At 45.8% G+C, this 21,200-nt stretch overlaps 1 protein-coding gene across 7 annotated transcripts; it reads left to right on the forward strand.

The window, feature by feature from the left end:
• The first annotated feature begins 1,016 nt into the window (after positions 1-1,016).
• AMPD1 (adenosine monophosphate deaminase 1) lies at positions 1,017-19,632 on the forward strand. Of its 7 annotated transcripts, XM_081010414.1 has the most exons (16): positions 1,052-1,130; positions 3,351-3,362; positions 6,658-6,835; positions 8,489-8,654; positions 10,711-10,876; positions 12,633-12,852; positions 13,298-13,427; positions 14,264-14,458; positions 14,647-14,778; positions 14,888-15,051; positions 15,714-15,840; positions 16,245-16,408; positions 17,618-17,738; positions 18,160-18,333; positions 18,473-18,583; positions 19,346-19,632. In XM_081010414.1, the coding sequence occupies exons 1-16, from the start codon at positions 1,109-1,111 to the stop codon at positions 19,502-19,504; spliced, it is 2,241 nt and encodes a 746-aa protein (XP_080866540.1). In that variant the 5' UTR covers positions 1,052-1,108; the 3' UTR covers positions 19,505-19,632. The 7 variants fall into 7 exon arrangements, with proteins under 7 accessions (XP_080866541.1, XP_080866540.1, XP_080866542.1 ...); XM_081010415.1 differs by lacking the exon at positions 3,351-3,362 and having other exon boundaries at positions 1,017-1,130; XM_081010416.1 differs by lacking the exons at positions 1,052-1,130; positions 3,351-3,362 and adding an exon at positions 5,859-5,923.
• The last annotated feature ends 1,568 nt before the right edge of the window (positions 19,633-21,200 follow it).

Raw genomic sequence — 21,200 nt, forward strand, 5'->3', positions numbered from 1 at the left:
TGCAGAAAGATTAGAAGCAAATGCACTCTTTATAGATAGCCATAGAGGGCAGATAGTTTGCGCATTCAAAAGAGTGAGCCATTGGCCTTGGCTGTAAGGTTTGGTTAAATTGATGGGGGATAAGGAATTTGGAGCGCCTGGTCAGAAGACATTGGTGACTGGAAATAGTTTTCATGGTTGTACATCAGAAGCAAAGCAGCGTTTTAGGAAGGCCACTCAAATACTTGGCCGTGTTTCAGTAGTCATAATATTCATTTCTTGTGCTATCCTTGCTTTAAAATCTGATTTTATATCCCACCATTCTAGCCCTTAGGATGACTAATGCCAATTGAAGTTAGTTATAAAATACACTAACATTAAATAATGTAACATCATAAAACAGGGGTAGGTTCAGTAGAGGGTAGATGAAACAAATGTACCCCTGGCTACCACAGAAACTTGAGCATCCATTCTCAGGAAGGATTGGAGCCATATAAAGCCATACAATAACATTTCAAAAAAGCACTAAACATATTTGGTATGTATTGATGAATTCAATATTTCTTAGTTTTGCCATGCAATCTTGCTCTGAGGGAGCAGAGTACCCACTGCTAGCCTGGATGGATACAGATTTTGAAGAGGCAAAAAACTGCTTGAAAGGATGCTGCAGATAAGTTCCAGTGCTGAACATATCCCAAAGGATTGTGGTGCAAAGTCAGTGCTTTTTTATTCAGTGTAAATAGTTGTGCTAATCTGGTCTCCATTCATGAGTCAGTGACAGGGGCCACCTGTGACCAACTCAAAAGCACCCAGTCCTGGCCATGATCCTGGCAACATTCTCTCATTTGTGGTGGGTGGAGCAGAGCTCCCAGATTTACTGCCCATACATCTCGGGACAAACAGAGTTAACCCCCAAGCTTGCAGCTTCACCTGTTAACAACTGAGACTTTGCCTGGCTGCAGCTTTAAATAGTCTGCTGCGTATTCCTTCACTCCTTTTAGATGGGAGAGTTGGGTTACAAGAGCAGAGATAAATAGTAAAATGAGTGTTGGGTGGTTGTGCAGTTTCGTTCTTCCACTCGTCCACGCCACACTTGGTTTCTCAGGACTCTCCTGAGGTAGTAGGGAAAATGCCGAAGGTGAAAGTTCCAGGTAGGTCTAAATTCCCACGTAGCCTTAGGCAAGTTGGGAAGAAGCCTTCTTTTATGATTAGGCTGGTGTCAAAAGCCAGACTCTCAAGAATGGATTCACAAAGCAGCTCTGATTGCCTATTTAAGTTGTGCAGGGCACAGGAGGTGGAAGGAGTGAGAGCTTGAGCCATTAGCTTTCCCAATATGAGTAGTTTGGATAGACGGTCAGGCAAGTGGCTTTTAGGCTACAGAAGTGAAATTGGATGAGACCAGTCGATTCAGCAGAACCCAGTTTTGCTGTGTTAAAACTTTATCAGAGGTTGGATAAACTTACACAGGAGCACCCCTAGACATTGGTGTTTGCCAGATAAAAGAGAAATTGAAGGGTTTTCAGTAACCTTTAATGGCTTATCATTAGCAGCAAGGTAATTAAGACATGCACCAGGCTGGTAGCCAAAAGGGGGCTGAATTTAGCTTCTCTTTGTCATCTCGTAAAAGACCTGAATAATCCTTACTCGGAACATGTTGCCTTCCAACTCTGTGGTTCTGTGCTGTTACTAGCAGAATAGCAACATGGTCCAAGGAATCTAGAACAAAACTGATTAGATTTATTGTATTTTTTGAAGCAGCAGCAACTATCCACATATTAAATCTATGATAAGCTTAAAAATTACATAAATAATCCTTTCAACTTGCTCTTATTTTGTTATGCTCCTAAAGAAACATTTCTTACAGCAAACAGAATGGGTTTTAAAAGTGTTTTGTCGCTTTTCTCTTTGTCCAATATTTCAAGTTGTTATCAAAGGGTTCTGTTCTCTCCCACCCCCCACCATATCAGAGTACAAAGATGCTTCCCTTTTAAATGAAAATAATAAATATCCACAGCTCATAATCAAATATTCCTACAATGTCCATGCCACATGAACAGGTAGCCTCAGGTCTGTTGATTTCATTTGACAGAACGCGAATGGTGCAATAGTTTCCCTTTGTGTATGACAGTTATATTTAACAAACAGACCTTGGTTCCAGTTTGTACTTTTGCATGTTTTTTTAAAAGGGTAAGTTCTGCTGCTGTATCCTTTTACTTCCTTTGAGCAAGCAAGCTGAGAAGATGAATCCTACTGGTAGACATGCTAATAAATTGTCAGGGGAGAATGAAGAGCATGGATGGACCTGTGCTTTGTAATGGTAGAAATGCTGAATAATACCCATAGGTGCCTACTAAGAAGACCTGGACCACATTTTTGTGTTGCAGTTTCAACTGATATACCACACTAACTTTTTTTAAAAACTGTCAGTCTGCACCCCCTTCAGATACAGTGGTATCTTCCATGCTTGGAAACACTCCAGCTAAGGGCTCGTACACACTTCTGCTTGACCCGTGATTTGTAGGCATGGATCTGAGTGGTTTTCCTCTTGCTTCGCTCCAGCCCCAGGGAAAACACACTCTCTAGTGCTAAATTGGAGCAAATGTCAATCTGGAGAAAACCTGAATTGCTGTTTGCTCTGATTGAGCGCTAATGGGAGTGGTTTTCCCTGGGGGAAAGCAGTGGAACAAAAGGAAGTGGGGTTAGGCCCTCAATCTAGTCTAGGCTGATTTTCTCCTTACCAAACAACTGTTCTAAGAAGTACTACATAGTAGGTTTTAGGTTTTAGAATATTTGTGTGTGGAAACTGCTGGACTAAAGGATTATCTTTTCATATTATTACCTTGGCATACATGGAAGGTGGTAATCAGACCACCATATGTTCACAGTTCAGAGTTACCATTTGCAAAGAGAGTATTACATTTTTAGGCAAATGTTCCAAATCATGCATACAAGAAGCTATATACCTTCAGATGTACAAGCACAGAGTCTGTGAAAACAGTATTTTATGAATACATGGAGTCATTGAGATCAGGCCCTCACAAGCCCCTTCCATATGCTCACTTGTATCCAAATAAATGCATGGAAAGGGATATTGGTGGTGCCAATCCCAGGTTCTGAGGTAGAATTTAAAAGACTGCATCCGTCATATCAGGATGCCTGGGCAAGTTGCCCCAAATTGCTTTCTTGACTGTTCTTTCTTCCCATTGTAGAGCTGTTCAACTACTATGGTATGTAGAGTATATATTTCTGCAAACATTTGCTCATTAAAAATGTTCGTTTCTGTATATAAATGTGGACAACGGGTTAAAAAAAAACTTTAGGTGCTGCATCCTGTGATCTGATTACATTTATTTTATTTCACTCTCAAACAGCAGAGGAGAAACGTGAGTATAACTCGGCCTTCCTTGTGCCGCCTGCTGCTTTGTTAAGCAGTTGATCATATCCAAAAGACAAATGATCACAGCAACTCAGCGACTGTCCGTTTCTCAGCAGTCATTGCCAGGAGCTATTGATGCATCTGGGGTGAGGAAGAAAGCTTGTATGGGGCTTGGAGGAAGGAAGGGTGTCATAACGGGACCTGCATGGGGTGTGCTGTCCTCGTGAGTCTGAATGATTCAGCCCTTCATCAAACCGGCCTTTTCAAGGAGCTCAGATACCTTCCTTTGAGTTGCAATACTAGGAAGGAATGCTGGAGCCCAGTTCTCTCCACCAAGTCTTTTACCTGGGCACCAACTAAAGGCAGGGATGCGGGTGGCACTGTGGGTTAAACCACAGAGCCTAGGACTTGCTGATCAGAAGGTCAGTGGTTTGAATCCCTGCGACGGGGTGAGCTCCCGTTGCTCGGTCCCTGCTCCTGGCAACCTAGCAGTTCGAAAGCACGTCAAAGTGCAAGTAGATAAATAGGTACCGCTCTGGCGGGAAGGTAAATGGCGTTTTCTTGCTTCTCTGGTTCACCAGAAGCGGCTTATTCATGCTGGCCACATGACCCGGAAGCTGTACACCCTTGGCCAATAAAGCGAGATGAGCGCCGCAACCCCAGAGTCAGCCACAACTGGACCTAATGGTCAGGGGTCCCTTTACCTTTACAACTAAGCTGGACCCTCAAAAGCACCCTGCTTGCAGGGAAAAAAGGAACACGAGTGGATGGTTGAAGTTACTTGGTAGTGGGCCCACTTTGACTCTTGGGTTATATAGTCGGACTCTAAGGTTCTCTCCTCATTAAGCTCCTGGTATATGACTGCATTTCAACCTAAAAACTGGGCATTGGCACAGATTGCCCTGCTGAGAAATGGCTGTCTTTCTGGGCTGCCTGGCTACCGCTGGGTGCACAGGTGAGCATGAGCCACATTGCCCAGCAACCCCTGTGCGCAAGGGCATTTGCTGGGAACAATGTTGCTTCCCTGTTCTTGTGGAATTGAGATGTGGATCACTGGCTGCTTTGACAACACAAGAGGTCTCTAGGCAGGACTTAGGAGCTCGGAATAGGACGACAACCCCTTATGTCCAAACTTCTAGTCTGGTGTGAGTGTGGACTTCATTCCCCGCTCAATCCCCATGCACATTGTCTGTTTGGAAAGTGGCATTGCATGAACTTGCCATTTGCATGGCCTCTGGCATTCCCATCTCATTGTCATGATCCCCTATGCCCTTCCTGCTTATTCCACTTGCATTTCTCCTGCTGAACCAGATTACTTCCCTGCTTCCTCAATGTCCACCATTAAAGCAGCGCTTGCACACACATGCCCTTCTGATAGCCTACGTGTGTGGATGGATTACAGTGATTGAGATATTAAATTCTTATAGAAAAGCATTTTCTCGGCAGCAAAATAGTCACCGATCACCAAAACATTTTACTATATGAATTTAATGTATCCAATAAACTAATCCCATTAGTGCAAGGATTTCCATTTGGGCAATGGAACTTTCCCTCCTCCTCCTCCCCACCCCCATTTCTTCCCCAAATCTGCTCCAAAGAGTTGGAGAAAACTTCAGAACAGATTTAGGGGACGCTCAAAGAAAGCAAGAGAGAGGAGGTTCTGTTGCACAGTCCAAAGTCCTTGCACTAAGAGAACCACTTTGCTGGGTACCACCCAATATCTCTGTTTTGTTAGTCACTGTAATAAATATATGCTTTTAATAATTAATTTCATCCTTCCAAGATCCAGAGCAACACACACACACACACACACACACCCCTGCAGCCTTTTGTATGATACAGTCGTACCTTGGTTGTTGAACTTAATCTGTTCCGGGAGTCCGTTCGACTCCCGAAATGGTTCAAAAACCAAGGCGTAGCTTCCGATTGGCTGCAGGAGCTTCCTGCACTCAATTAGAAGCTGCGTCAGATGTTCAGCTTCCGAAAAACATTCACAAACCGGAACGCTCACTTTCGGGTTTGCAGCATTCAGGAGCCAAAACGTCTGAGTACCAAGGCTTTTGAGAACCAAGGTATGACTGTACTAAGGCTGCAGTTCTGGGCACACTTACTCGGGCAATGGTGACTTTTACTTGTGAGTAAACATGCATAGAATTGGACAGTAAAATTGTAAGTCATAGCCAATGCTTGATTCTCAGCAGACGTGACTATCCTGCGAAACACCATAACCTGAAAGGTCTCACACTATCCATACTCAGAAGGACCTGTACAGATCTGTATAACATATCCTTTCATGGGACTGTACCTGCATACACCATCATTGCTGGCTACAACAAGAAACATCATGCAGTAGTCTCAGGCTGTTTGAAAGATCAGAGCCTGCCTTTTGGAGCTCTGACCCCACAGTTATTTGTGAGCACTCCTTATTGTGCACCTTGAGATCTCTAAGCAGAAACATCTATGACTGTTGCCCTTTCCTGTACACGTTGCTCAGTGGCAGAAGGGTGATATCCAGGCTCTGATTTCCACAAAAACGGGCTAAGACTACAATGAGGAAGCCCAAAACAGGTAAGACACTTCTTTTCTAAGTCACCTGGTTTCACATTAGCTTGGAATTTAGTTTAGATCCAGTTCACAGTCCAAAGCAGGTTGCACCCACTATGGTGATGCCATCTACACTTACTGGCTGAGAAAGCCAAACCTATCAGTCCAAATTCAGCTTCATTCTTATTCTCATTGCCATGACAGCATACTCAGTGTAGAGAGGCACAAACATTTCCAGACTATGGAGAAACGCAGACTCTAACCACCCAGAATCTAGAGCCATGAGTGGATACCATGAAGCATTTATGCACCCCAACACATCCATGGTTCGTCACCGGTGTTTCACCTTTCCTCACTGAAGCCCTGGAATCTCGCTGTAAAAGGTTATCAGTAGAAGTACTAAGAATACTATCTGCTTAAAACCCTGCAGCGACATTGAGTCAAAGTAGACTATGTTGAGGCTGATGGATCAATTGTGTGACACATGATAAGTAAGCTTTGTAAATACTCCGCAGCCCTGTAGCTGCATTCTCCCCTAGAACTATCAAGCTGGAATGTGGTGCAGGTAAGTCTTCAGTTTCAGAGCACATGTGACATACTGTTTTAGCCTGTCAGTTCCCTGTCATGCGTACAAAGAGAATGCAGGCATGAGGTGGCCTCTGAGTGCACACAGGGCTGGTGTGCTGAGTGACGCAATTGATCCATCCTCCCGCAATGACCAAGAGCTGGCCTAGTGACCTTCTGCTTTCTCCTGACAGAAACGGATGATGCCATGCGCTCCTTCGCAGAGAAGGTCTTTGCCTCAGAGGTGAAGGATGAAGGGGGCCGGCACGAAATATCTCCCTTTGATGTGGAGGATGTCTGCCCCATATCACATCATGAAATGCAACAGCATATGATCAAGGAGGAGGAGAGTTCAAGTGACACTGGGAAAAAGTGAGAGTTCTGTATGTGTGCATGCACTGCTGGGATAATGGGAAATTGGGGGTGAGGAAGGAGGAGCCATGAAAGATTGGATGGGTAACCTAGTAAGGTGTGGCTCAGATAGATCCTGTGCCAGATGTGTGCTGATCACAGTACCTCTGAAGCATCATAATGCAGGCGCCAGATACACTTGCACTCACACTAAGGAAAGGTGGCAACGGATGTGAAAAGAGCTGGTTCCTGAACCTTGGAAGACTTGTGTTTATGGGAAACTACAGAGTGGCTGTGGGACGCGGGTGGCGCTGTGGGTAAAACCTCAGCGCCTAGGACTTGCCGATCGCATGGTCGGTGGTTCGAATCCCCGCGGCAGGGTGAGCTCCCGTCATTTGGTCCCAGCTCCTGCCCACCTAGCAGTTCGAAAGCACCCTTAAGTGCAAGTAGATAAATAGGTACCGCTTTATAGCGGGAAGGTAAACGGCGTTTCCGTGTGCTGCGCTGGTGCTGGCTTGCCAGAGCAGCTTCGTCACGCTGGCCACGTGACCCGGAAGTGTCTCCGGACAGCGCTGGCTCCTGGCCTCTAGAGTGAGATGAGCGCACAACCCTAGAGTCGGACACGACTGGCCCGTACAGGCAGGGGTACCTTTACCTTTACCTTTACAGAGTGGCTAATTCCAATCGGAGCAGCCACCAGCACAGAGTGCACCGTCTGTACTAGCACCCCTTAATCATCAGAGCAGACCAAGTGATTAAGTATTTTGAAGATTAGGTTAAAGCGAAACCATTTGCTCACGTAGATTTTCAAAACTGATGTGGATATAAAACATTCCCCAAGCCACTTGGCTGGAATTGTTGGAAGAGTAGCCTTTGCCCTATGTTTCTAGGCACTGAACAGTTTTGAGCAGATATATTCTCAACCACATTGCCTTCCTACGGAAGAATGGAGTATTTCCATGTGATAATGACGGCAGATAGGTAGCTTTTCACTACAAGCAAGTGTGAAAGCCATGGTCTTATTTGTCCTTTTGATTTCCATAAGTGTGCCTCTTGTCAATACTACCTGAGCAGTGGCACTTTGCTCCTATTCCTCAGTGGCTTACTCTGACCCCATAATTTGTATGCTCTGCTTCCTCGTGGAAATGTCTTTAGATGCAGATTACAAATTTGCTGAAGAAGCTAGTCAATTCAGAGAAGGTCCAAAACCACACCAGAAAGATGCTAGTTCTGAATCTATTTATAGAATGTATAGTTCAGCTTCATCACAAGTGATCCTTGGGCAGATCACAACAACAACAACAAAAGACAAAATGTAATTAAAACATACCACTATTACTTCCTCTCTCCTTTTTCAAAAACCAATTCAAAGGCTTTTTGAATTGGAGGAAGAGATAGATCTTTACTTGGTGCCACAAAATAGGCATGGTAGGTGCCAGCCAGTCTTCAGGGTGCCATTACTGACAAGGCCTTCCACAATACAGTATATAAAGACATTTGTATATTCCTTTGCTACCTCCCTCCAGGATCATGAAATATCAGCCAAACTTTCAATGTAGCCAGAGCTATGGGAAGTGTATGGTGAACTGACAGATGATTGCTGCCAAAGCATAGACAAAACTATATGAAATGAGTTTCCATTTGTGTTGCTTTCCTTTTCTTCATCCCTCCTAGGAAGAAGAGGCTCTTGCGGCTGAAGACCATTGCACTGCTTGTTCCTACTGCGGGAAAGTCTTCGACCAAACTGTCCACCTTAGATGAGGTCATCTCCAGCAGTGCTTCGTATCAAGCCGTTCCCAAATTCCAGCGTGTTCAGATCACGGGCGACTATGCTGCAGGGGTCAGTAGCTGGAGGTGCCAAACCATCTCCTGTCATGGATGAGCCTATTCTGCTGCCTCTTCTTCCATTTTCTTAGATGTGGTACTCCCAATACTGTGGTACTCCCAATACTGCAACTTGAAATTGGGGGGGGGGGGTAACCCTCCTGTTTTTCAGGGCTTCCCTGAATAATAATAATAATCATATATTAAAAAGTCTGTTCAGGGTTGGTACACACCATATATTTAAAGCAGACCTTACCTGTAGTATGTTAAGGGTGCTGGGTTTTGTAGCTCACTGGTAAACTACAGTTCCCAGGTTTCTTTGGGGGTGCTTTAAATGTATAGTGTGTGTGCTAACTGCAAGTGGGATCGACAAGGGAAGTAAAATAAAGTGTGTTCAGAGAATTTAAAAAAATAGCCCTCTAAAACTAAAATGTCATGAAGTGGATATAATCAAGCATTGTGCTTACAGAGCACTTGGAAAATGTGGTCCACTCCCCTCCTCCAGCACTGCCTTGAGAGAGAATATCTGCCGGCTTTATAGATGGGCAACAAAGGCGCATTTATTGGGCACAAACCCCGATCACATAGAAAAGGCTTGCTGCTCTTTCCAGATCTCCACCCCCCATATTCCCCCACCCCCCATTTCAAGTTGCAAGAGACACAGCCCCGAAATGGAATGGGAGGAGATGGAGTTCAGTGGGACTCCTGCAACTAACCTTAGCTGTGTCCTTAGGCTAGCTGCGTCTGTGTTTTGAGTGGCCTAACTTGAACCTGTTGAGAAATAAATCAAATATGGGGGGATTTGCTGGGTCAAGGGATATTGATGAAATTGAAGTGGGAACATCCTGGTGCTCAAAATAGCTCCAACAGCTGGATCCTGCCATGTCCCTGATCACCTTTCATTGCCAGCCTTGGTGGGTTATTGGAAGACATGGCTGCTGCTGGAATATACGCTGTACTCTCTCCTTCACTCGAGCAACCATACTGGGCTCTATCCCACAGACGGCTCCAGGTTTAAGCAAAGTTCTTGCTGTGGCCTCCCTCCTGGGTGGGCTTCCTTTGCAGCATTGCAAAACAGTGGCTCTCCCTTCCTTCCTTCCTTCCTTCCTTCCTTCCTTCCTTCCTTCCTTCCTAATTGTAAGGAGCAGAAAGCTTCCTGTGAGTGACAATCTCCCAATGTCGGCCATTTTGTTTTCCTTACCATAGCCCAGGAATTGTGATGGCCCAGAGCATTGTAGGGAAAATAAAATGGCAGGCACCAGCTAAATGGCAGCCACCATTTAGTCAACGAGGACAGGCAACTGTCAGTGCAATCGGCCCTGCCAAGGACATGGGAGCCGCAATAGCTGCCATGTGCTGACGCTGGGCCTGCTTCATTCTCATTGCTATTGTTATCCCCACCACCACCTCCAACCAGGCATGCTGGGAGACGACTCTTTATCTCACAGTGCAAGAGTAGGGAACTTTAGGCCCATGGGCCAAATGTGTCCCCCATGCCTCTCCATCTGGTCCTTGGGATTCTCCACAAGCCGCTCCCTCCCCCTACCAGCCACATTATCTGTCCTCAGGTTACAACCTCTGCCAGTTTTGCCTCACACCTTCCATGAGCGTTTTGGTTTTTGCATGATTTGAACTCTGAGAATCCCCTTTCCTTGCCTGCTGTATTATTTGTATCATTTATTATTCCTATGACAGACCCTCCAAGTGTCCCTATTTTCCAGGGACAGTCCCAGATTTACTGAAGCCATCCTGGTTTCTGATTTGATCCTACAATGTCCCACTTTTCCTACAATGTCCCTATTTTCATTGGAGAAATGTCAGAGGGTTTGGAATAGGGCATCCCTATTTTCCTCAGAGAAATGTCAGAGGGTATGGAATAGGATATCTCCATTTTCATTGGAGAAATGTTGAAGGGGAAGTCTCTATTTTCATCAGAGAAATGTTGGAAGGTATGGAATAGGGCTAAAGTGCCCTTTTGTGGTTTTCAGCACACCTGGGTTTTTCCCCCTTTTGTTTTGTAATTTCTGTCTTTTTTTTATCAGTGCCAGAAGTTTTAACAAATATTTCCACAGGTGACAGTGGAGGATTTTGAAGTGGTCTGCAGAGGCCTGTATCGTGCCCTGTGTATCCGGGAGAAGTACATGCACAAATCTTTCCAGCGTTTCCCCAAGACTCCCTCCCAGTTCTTGCGCACTATTGAAAGTGAGGTGTGGAAGCCAAATGACGACCTGCTTCCAGGTAAGGACCCAGGCAGACTGTGCAGGCTGTACTGGGTGACTGGGCTTGTGGGTGTGTCCCAGAGCAAGACAGCAAGTGTCGGGGTGGGGGTGGGGGGGGGAGGGCACTGTGGAGAATTGCATTAGCTGCTTTAATCTTTTTTAAAAAAAAACAACAACACCACACTCTGTCTGTGCAGAGCTGGTGTGCTGAGCATGCAGAACGCTTACGAACACAGGGAGCTGCCTTAGACTGTTGGTCCATCTGGTTCAGTATTGTTTACACTGACTGGCAGCAGCAATCCAGGGTTTCAGACAGGAGTCTCCTCCAGCCCTGCCTGGAGATGGCCAGGGGTTGAACCTGGGATCCACTGCCTTCCATTCGGATGCTCCACCACTGAGCTATGGGCCTTCCTTACTTAGAAGTAAGAGCACAGTGAGAGCAGCTTTCTGCCGGGGCCAGTGAGAGCCAGGCCTTTGCAAAGACTTGAGGAGAGGAGCTTCCCAGATGGAGTTGTAGAGGTTTGGCACCTCCCCTCCACCTTGGCTCTCATTCTTATCTGAGCAAGTATCTTTTTGAATTTACTATGAATACTGTCAGGTAGTCAGAGAATCTGAATGACATGTAGCCTTGGCCTTAGGGCTATATTTCTTGTGCTGGACCTCTTTCCAGTGTGCAATATCATGCCATATTTTGGCTTAGCTTTGGTGACTCACCCAGTCTACCATTTTCAACCTCACCCCCCTGTTTTCCCATGTTACAAAGAACAGCCTGGCCTAAGTGGAGTTCTCATGCTTCTGTCACACATGCTTGTTCATAACAGGTAGGAATATAGGAAATTCCCTTTTGCCACATCATCTAGCCTGCTGTTGTCTACTGTGACTGGCAGAGGCTTTCCAAAAGACATCTTAGCTAGGGTTCCTTCATACCATCCTCCATCTGATCCTTTTTTTAACTGGAGAGGGCTAGAATTGAGCAAGAAACTTATTGCATGAAAAACATGTGCAAAGGGGTATTCTTCTTAGTCTGTACCTGAATCAGACTTTAATTCTCTGGTCTAGACTTCCATTATATCAGATCTATCTACATACAAGAGGAAAAGGGGCCTGTGAATCAAACGAGGATATGATGTAAAGCAGGGATAGCCGACAGGTACCCTTGGGATGCTGTTGGACTTCAACTCCCATCAGCCCTAGCTAGCATGGCCAGTGGTCAGGGGTGGTGGGAGCTGTAGTCCAGCAATAAATGAAAGGCGCTGTGTTGGCTAGCCCTGGTGTGAGGTATGAAAAGCCTAGGCACCCGTTATCTTAGGGCTAGAGCACTGACCGTGCTGCTTCTCCTTCTGCCTTTGAGGCGGAGGCAGGACTTTCACATTTCTGGGAATGCTTTTCACTACACACTCAAAACAAAAGATATGTGCAATTACTAAAACACACCTAAGCTTGTTATTAGTCACGCAGAATAAATTGGATTTTAGGATTGTGCTACAAGAGGCGCCATCTTGTTAAAGGATACTCATGCAGTCGGGAGCCAAAATTAGCTAAAACAAAGACAGAAATTGTAGCAAAAGCATCTGCATGCAGGGGATGGATAGTGGTGGCGTTCTCTCATGGGGATTTCAGCCAGTCTCAGTCCTGGCAGTCATGCGGTTTCCTTAGCGGTATAGAATTTAATTCTTGTAGGCTGATAGCTGTAAGAGAAGCATGCTAAAGACCCCCAAGCCTTTTCCTTTGCCCTTTCCTTGTTCAACGTTAGCGCACTTTCCTCTTGATTTTAGTGTTCTCTCCCCCTGTGAAGAAAGACGAAGATCCCTTCCAGTCTGGCAACTTGCCCGAGAATCTGGGCTACCATGTGGAAATGAAAGAAGGTGTGGTATACATCTATGCTGACAAAGCAGCTGCTGCCAGGGGTGAGCCCAAGGACCTGCCCTACCCTAACCTGGATGTCTTCATTGATGACATGAACTTCCTGCTGGCCCTTATAGCTCAGGGACCTGTGTAAGTGTCTTAGAGGTATGGCCCCTTCGCGCATAAGCAGGGCCAGCCCAAGAGATTATTGAAGCCTCAGGCAGAAAATCCAAAGGGCGCCCAGCCTGCAATGAAAAATGTAACAGTGAGCTAACAACCAATGTGCTTCCTTTTATTGATGCCCAGGGTTTGCTGCCTAAGGTGGCTGCTGCTGACCTGGGTTTGCCCTGAATAGGAAAAGGGCAAAAGTCTAGCCACCCCAAGGCAGCACACATATATCCCTGTTGCAAGGACTTCTGCTGTCTCGGGTCACTTGCTCTGGAATGTGACCTTTATTAAGCTGTCGTGTGACAGCAGCAGGGTTACTGCTGGCTGGCAAATGTTGGTTGCGTTGGCAAGCTGGTGAACCTGGGCTTGGTCTCTTATTCTGCGAGTGGCTTATTTGAGATGATGCTCTTTCCTTTGACTGTTGCAGCAAAACCTACACACACCGACGCCTTCGGTTCCTCTCCTCCAAGTTCAGTGTGCATGAGATGCTGAATGAGATGGAAGAGCTGAAGGAGCTGAAGAACAACCCGCATCGGGACTTCTATAATTGCCGTAAGGTGAGGGATCTGTCCAAGGTGTTGCCTCCTCAAGCAGGAGTGGCTGATCTTTGTCACCCTCTGGGGCTGCAGATCAAAGTGGGTGTGGCCAAAGTGTAGGTGTGGGTGTGGCCAATATTTTTAAAGGGCAAATTTTGCTGGAACATAAAAATTACAGCAAAGGATATTTATTTTATTATGTGAACTGCCCTGAGACCTCTGGGTATAGGGCGGTATATAAATTCATTTAATAATAATAATAAGAAGAAGAAGAAGAAGAAGAAGCAGCAGCAGCAAAAATGGTCAGTATCTTTTTTTAATTTAAATTTTTTTTTTTTAATGTTTATTCATAATGGATGGATTTGGGGGTTTGGGGGATTAACAAAACCTTTTGGACCCAGTGCTGCCAGAGGAGAAGTAGTCAGTAAACATATTTTTAAATATTATTATTTTAATTTACAAGATTTGGGGGGGCCTTGGATGGCCACAAAAACCCCACACACATGTGGCACCATAATATTACCATAATATCACATTCTGGCCTCCCCCTGAAAAATCAGTGGGAGTGCATTAAGAGCTACAAAAAAAGTCTGGTGTCACAGTAGAAGGCCAATAGGGGCAGTAAATAAAATAAAATAAAATACAGCATTTAACTATTATTTTTTTAAGGCAAATGGGAAAGGGTTGTGGGGGATGAATGAGACCTGCAAGTTGTGGGTTAGGTACCCTGGCCTTAAGGTACAATGATGTACCTCATCAGTGCCTCCTCCAATATCATTGCTGTGGTGGGTTCTGTGGGAGGGAGGCATCTGCAGTCACCATCACCTCCTCGGCTGACTTTTCTCTTCTCTTAACAGATCGACACGCACATCCATGCTGCAGCTTGCATGAACCAGAAGCACTTGCTGCGATTCATTAAGAAGTCTTACCGGGAAAATTCTGAAAGGGTTGTGTACAAATCCAAGGACAAGACCTTGACGCTCAAGCAGCTTTTTGAGCAGCTCAACCTTCACCCTTATGACCTGACTGTGGACTCCCTTGACGTCCACGCAGTGAGTCCTGCTTTTCCTTTCCAGTACAGGAGATCTCCCACCCTTCCCCATGGTCTCTGTCATATGACTGGCTGTGGCTAATTACTCCCCCCCCCCCAGCTGTTGCTGCCCCGCCATCTCTACCTCCTACAAGTATTCTTTGCTCTGTGCGTCTAGCCAATGACTCCTCCTCCTCCTCCATGTCACAGGGCCGGCAGACCTTCCAGCGCTTTGACAAGTTCAACGCCAAGTATAACCCGGTGGGTGCCAGTGAGCTGCGTGATCTCTACCTCAAGTCTGAAAATGCCATCAATGGTGAATACTTTGCCACCATCATCAAGGTTAGAGACTATGGTATGCAAGGGTTTGTGTCTGTGCGGCTGGTAGACTGAGGATAAGGCCAGTTCCTGGAAGCAGATCAGGTAATCCCTTTCCCTTTTTATTTCGCAGGAGGTTGGCTCTGACCTGGAGGATGCCAAGTACCAGTACGCAGAGCCACGGCTCTCCATCTATGGGCGTTCACCGGAAGAGTGGCCAAAATTAGCCAGCTGGTTCAACGCACACCGTGTTTATTCACCCAATATGAAGTGGATGATCCAAGTGCCCAGAATCTAGTAAGTACTGGTGGGGGCAAAGTTTGATAAGGTCAGAAGTGCCAAATTCCATGTATAGATCTGATCAACCCAGATTCCTTCCCTTTCACTAATTATGGGCCCCTCCATGCAGCCTACCCCTTCAGTACTTCCCCTCTCTCCCCTATCTCCTGGCCTGAAAGTGAAGGTTTCTCTTCCTTTCCATGCCTGTTTCCTAGTGTGTTGTGCCTATGGTCTTGGGCAGGTGCAGTGGAGTGGGAGAATATTGGATCCTTCAAGGGGACTGGACTCAGGGGAAGCCATCTACAAGGATTCTGGCTCAAGTCTGCAGACTTATGACCACTAGCCTCAGGTTCAGTAGCAGGAGCCTGGCTCAGTTCCTTACCTGGTAGTATCATAGCCCTGAGTTTGGCTGGCTCTTCTTCCTCTGACTCTGATTAAGTTCAAGGCCAGGGCCATGACACTATCTGGATTTTCTTTGGTTTCCTTTGTGTTCTGTGGGGCAAAGCAAAATGAGCAGGAAGCTGAGACACAGCTGGGACAAAGTATGTGCTTCAGGACTGAGTTCACTTGCTTCATCTCAGTTGCTTCTGCCATTTGCAGCCCGGTTACATTTTCCTTTCTCTCAAACATCCCATGTAAGTGATATGGAAACGAGCAAAAGTGTTTCTGTCTCCTCTCAGTGATGTGTTCAGGTCAAAGAACTTTTTGCCACACTTTGGGAAGATGCTGGAGAACATTTTTGTGCCAATATTTCAGGCGACAATCAACCCACAGGACAACAAGGAGCTGAGTGTGTTTCTGCGCCATGTGAGTACTGTTGCCCAGAGGCACCTTGGGCCTAATCCTAGGTAGTGACAGGCTTTGCTCTTTGAAAGTAGGTGACAGAGAGAGTGGCCAATACAGCACCAGAAACCCGAGGGTGTATCTAAGTCAGCATATTGTCAACCAGATCTGGCCAAGGGTCCACCTCACTGAAGGTGATGCCTGGTAGATACTACATAAGAAATGACAACACCTAACCACTACTGGATTCCAGTCTTCCAGCTTCAACAAGGTAGCACCTTGGACAGAGGTGGCCACTCTGTCCCCCTGCAGCAGAGGGTGACTGTTGGGTGATGGGAATTAGAGGTTATCGGCTTCATGTTATTTGGTGAAGGTGGACTTGCTTTTGGAGTTGGTCCCTTCCTCAGAACCAATTGTACGATTTGCAGATTACTGGTTTTGACAGTGTGGATGATGAGTCCAAGCACAGTGGACACATGTTCAGCACCAAGAGCCCCAAGCCGGAGGAGTGGTCCCATGAGAAGAACCCCTCCTATACATACTATGTGTACTACATGTATGCCAACATCATGGTCCTCAATCATCTCCGACGGTGAGTCCCAGCCTGGGCAGAAGGATTATTGCCAGGTGAAAGGCTTCGATTACAAATAACCTGCACCAACATTTAGTACAGTGTTTCTCAAACTTGAGTCCCCAGCTGTTGTTGGACTACAGCTCCCTTCATCCTTAACTACTGGTCCTGCTAGTCAGGGATGATGGGTATTATAGTACAACAACAAGTTTGAGGAAACACTGCTTTAGCAGGAGTAACACTGCTGGTTCTGATAAGACCACCCACTAACCCTGACTAAAGCATATTGCATTTCAAGAGCTTGACGGCATCAATCCTTCGCCTTCATTGATCCAAAGCCCTAAGAGGCACAGTTCCAGGTTCTGCTAGATTTAAATGCTTGGATTCTAACCTGCCTTCTGTAAATGCAACAGAATTCACATCTGCATAAAAGAGGTTTGCCGCCTCTTCTCTCCCTCTGCAGCCTCCTGCATTTCCCCAAAATCTGCTCCTGGGGATTGGGGGGCCCTTAGGAATGGTGCAGTAGGGAGCTCAAGATGAAAGGGGGAATTGGTGAAAGCCACTCCTTTACGTGAACTGAGGACTAAGTAAGGATCCAATCTAGTGTTGGCAAAAGTAATGACTTCATATAATAAGACCAGGACTGCTGAAATAATCTCTCAGATATTTATATATTTTTTCCTTTGCTAGTTTGAGAATGGGTTTTAAACACCATAATAATATTGTCTAAGCCTTCTATTAAAAGAGCTAATGAGACTCTGGGGCCTAACTAAATATTATCTGCAGACAACTGCAATGAAACAAGACAGGTGCTTTTATAAAGAAGAGAAAAATGCTTTAAGAAAGATCAATTTAATACAGAGAGGCAGTGAAGGATTGCTTAATCCTTTCTGTGCTTGCAGCTTCTCTCAACCAAACTGCACCCCCAATTTATCCCCCCGCCCTGCATGAGTTTCAAACTTTGTGGGCAGAAAAGCAACTGGATTTGTGTGGCTGTGGAGCAGAGAAGTTACAGTACACTCATCTGCATGTTAACATGGATTTTTATCATTCACCAATGCAAAGCACAAAAGTGAAGTCCCTGCTGCTTGCTAATACCAGCATTACACCAGCATGTTTGGTCCCTTCAAGTAGGAAGCTGTCTGGGGCCATCTGATGGTTGCTTCCTAAATATTGCTAGATGTGTCCAGTAATCTGGGTTTTGCATAAAGGCTGCCTTGCCACCCTCAGGGAACGCGGAATGAACACTTTTCTGTTTCGTCCTCACTGTGGAGAAGCTGGTGCTATCACCCATCTGCTGGCTGCCTTCATGACTGCAGATAATATTTCCCATGGCCTGAACCTCAAGAAGGTGAGTTGCAAGGGCTGTGGAGATCCCCAGGTGTCCTTTCATGCTCATGTTACACCAGCGGAGTTATCACTGATCCATCCAGCTCATTCTTGGAGCATCCCTTTTCAAGGGAGCCTTGTGACCTGTCAGAACTTGATGGGACTCCTCCATGAGCTGCTGATGTCTCCTAAGTGTTAAGATCCTGCCAAGGATGTTTGGTGGGCCCATAACTGGGAAAGCCAGGATTTTGTACTTGGCACGTGGTGCTGAGAAGTAACTAAGGAACAGTGCGAGCAATTCTGCACTGCATCTAGAACACAGAGACAAAATGACTCCCATTTAGAAAGAACCTGGAAGCCCATTCTCATGATGTTTGCCGGGAGGGAATAGAGGTCCTGCTGCCTGCCTTGACTTGATCTATCCTTGCCATGTCTCTTTGCAGAGTCCTGTGCTGCAGTATCTGTACTACCTGGCCCAGATCCCCATTGCCATGTCCCCACTCAGCAACAACAGCCTCTTCTTAGAATATGCCAAGAACCCACTTCTTGATTTCCACCAGAAGGGCTTAATGGTGTCTCTATCCACTGATGACCCTATGCAGTTCCACTACACCAAGGTAGGCAGCTGGATCCTTTCCTAGGATTGCTGTTTGCTTTCAGAAGTGTGAGGGCAGCTAGCGTTCAGGGGGATACATTGCAGCTTCTGCGATAACCTTTGCAATGGCCACACTTTGTATTTCACTTTTTATTCCCCAGGAGCCTCTCATGGAAGAATATGCCATTGCTGCCCAGGTCTTCAAGCTCAGCACCTGTGACATGTGTGAGATTGCGCGCTACAGTGTTCTGCAATCTGGCTTGTCTCATGAGGTATGGTGTTCAATGGAAATCTCAAAGGGGTATAGAGTGCTCCCTGATATGGGTGATTTAGCAGCACCAAATCACTGCTGTTCTGCTTTAAGCTCCAAGTGGAATAACAATTCTGGTTCTAGACTTCTAACAATCTGTAGCCAAATGATCAGTACCCCTTTCCTCAGCTGCCATTTTGGGAAGGGAGGTTCATTTGGAATTTTTTTTTTGGGGGGGGGATAGTGCTAAATACTGCCTACTTACTGCATTCATTATTATGGTTCCTCACTGCAGTGGTCTCCCCACTGCAATCTAGGGGGTGGGGAAAAGGAAAAAGAAAGAAAGACCATGCTATTTGGAAAAGGAAGCGTTGAAGTAATATAGCCAACTCCTAGAGATGGAAATGGCTAGTTCGAATTCTGTAAAATATCTAGGCCATCTACACCAGGGAAGACTGTGGAGATTTTTCCACTGAATTTTCTGACTCTGGGGAGAGGAAAAAAGTGAAACAGTGGAACATGACAGATTGATGTTTTATCTTACAGATGCTTTGTCAAAACTGAGTGAACTAAGTGTGGCTATTCCACAGTATGTACCCTGTGGCTGTGTGGAAGTAGATCACCGCCTCAGGGCTTAGTGGCTAGGAATATAACAAGGGCTGAGCAAACAAAAGAGGGTACAAGAAAGCAATGGAAGCAATAGGGTTTTCTTTTTATGGAAAAGGTGATGGGAATGGCAGTCTGAGTGAGGGGGTGGCTCTCATTTACTGTATCATTTCCACAGGAAAAGCTCCATATTCTGGGAAAGAATTACCAAGAAGAGGGGCCTCAGGGCAATGACATCCGCAAGACCAACGTGGCTCAGATCCGCATGGCCTACCGCTATGAGACATGGTGCTATGAGCTCGATCTTATAGCCGAAGGGCTGAAAAGTACTGAATAGAACCATATAGCATGCTTGAGTAATGAAATCAGCAGTGCCATTCAACGCCAGGCAACTGTAGAGGTTGGAGAGTGAGGGATTATTGGCTCCAACACTGTTGTTTCAGATTACATACAGTCTAAAAGAAATTATGTGCAGTGTGTTTACTAAACTCTTTGTGCTCCTTCATTCTGCGAGCAAGGTGCAGTTTGCCCTGCATCCTGGGTATCTCTTGCCATGAATACCACAAAGATATTTATGTGAAAAGGAATCCAGGAGCCCCTGTTTCCTGGTGTGAACTGTTGTCTTTTATTTCAGTGCTTTCTTAAAAGAAAAGGTGGAACATAGGGTTAAAGTGATCCACACAGCCCCTTGACAAGGACGGAGGCAGGCAGCACTGCAGGCACATTAAACACGTCATTGTCTCACTGCCACAAACCATTTAAAGGGCAAAAGGAGGCCATGTCCACAAAGAAAATGACTGGATTTTGTAGTGCAGCAGGCACACTCTGGTCTGTATGAGGGACCCCCCAGAGGCTTAATAAGGGCCTTAACTTTGATGCCTCTGATGAGGTAAAAATCCGCTGGTGTTGACCCATGCAATAGCACAGACTGTCTCATACTCCAGCTGGACTACAGAGCACCCCGTACTTTGTATAGGACAGCAGATACGCTTACATGTTCCACCAACCTCTGTCTCCCTTCCTGGGGCAGAATGCTTATTAAATAATTTCAGGATGATCAGCTGATCCCTGCAGATCACCTGCGTGGATGGGGGTTATCCATTCTCAGCAGATAGGTGACTGAGTAGAGATTTGCATCCCTGTTGTGTTACCGAGCTGGGAAGAAAGGTTTAAAGTTCTTAGCCCGGCCCAGCACCCTGATGAGGATGCTAATCTTTTCCTCCCTGCTCATCAGATTAGTTATCTGGTGTGTGATTTGTAGCTCATCTCTGCCATGGAGAGGCACACTGCATTTTTTTCTACTCTTGTAGCAGAGGCTTAAGCAGGTCAGTTTCTGTTTCACTCAACCCCAACAGATTTTCCCTTTCCCCTCCCGGCTGACACTCAACATTATTGGCTTCTGGACAGAGGCAGCCCACCCACAAGGCAGGGTGAAGCATGTGCCTCAGGCAGTGTAAGTGTAAGAGGTGGTGTTCTGCCTGCCTCACTGCTTCCGCTGCTATGAGGGGGGCATTACAGTGTGCCATCGGGGAGAAGCTGAGTGGCAAGGCTTGAGGAGTGCCCCGACTCCCATCAGGTTCGGTGGGAGCCAGGGCATGGTGGTAGCAGACATCAGGGTGAGGACACAGTGGGAAGAAGAACAATTCCTGTTTCAGCTCATGAGCCGAAATGGGGTGGGCCGCCCCAGCCTCTGAGCAGCCTCTGTCCTCACCAACTATCTTGTTTTTTGTTTTTAAATGTTTTGCACTTTTCATTATCCTCATCTGTTTATTTAGTTGTATGCCACTTCCCCATAAGATTGCGCTCAGAGTGCCTCACAACATCAAATGTACAGTATAACAATTCAAAACATTAGAAACAATTATAATCATAATATTGATAAGTACAGAAAAGTAATCCATACAACGTCGTGTAAAACAATACAAATAATCTATAACCTAATTCAGCAGTTTAAACTAAGCAGCGTTGCATAGAACAGGACAAATTCATTCAACTGAAACTAAACAGAAGAGAAAATGACAACAGTACAAAAA

This window comes from Podarcis pityusensis, assembly GCF_964106645.2.
Source record: "Podarcis pityusensis genome assembly, chromosome: 6".
In the NCBI taxonomy this organism is placed as follows: Eukaryota; Metazoa; Chordata; class Lepidosauria; order Squamata; family Lacertidae; genus Podarcis; species Podarcis pityusensis.

Bases quoted from the DNA above. Each gene is read 5' to 3' on its own strand.
- AMPD1 (XM_081010414.1), top strand. From the start codon at position 1,109: ATGCCGAAGGTGAAAGTTCCAG. The intron at 16,409-17,617 runs GTGAGTCCCAGC...TGCCACCCTCAG, and splicing joins GTCCTCAATCATCTCCGACG to GGAACGCGGAATGAACACTT. The intron at 18,584-19,345 runs GTATGGTGTTCA...TCATTTCCACAG, and splicing joins AATCTGGCTTGTCTCATGAG to GAAAAGCTCCATATTCTGGG.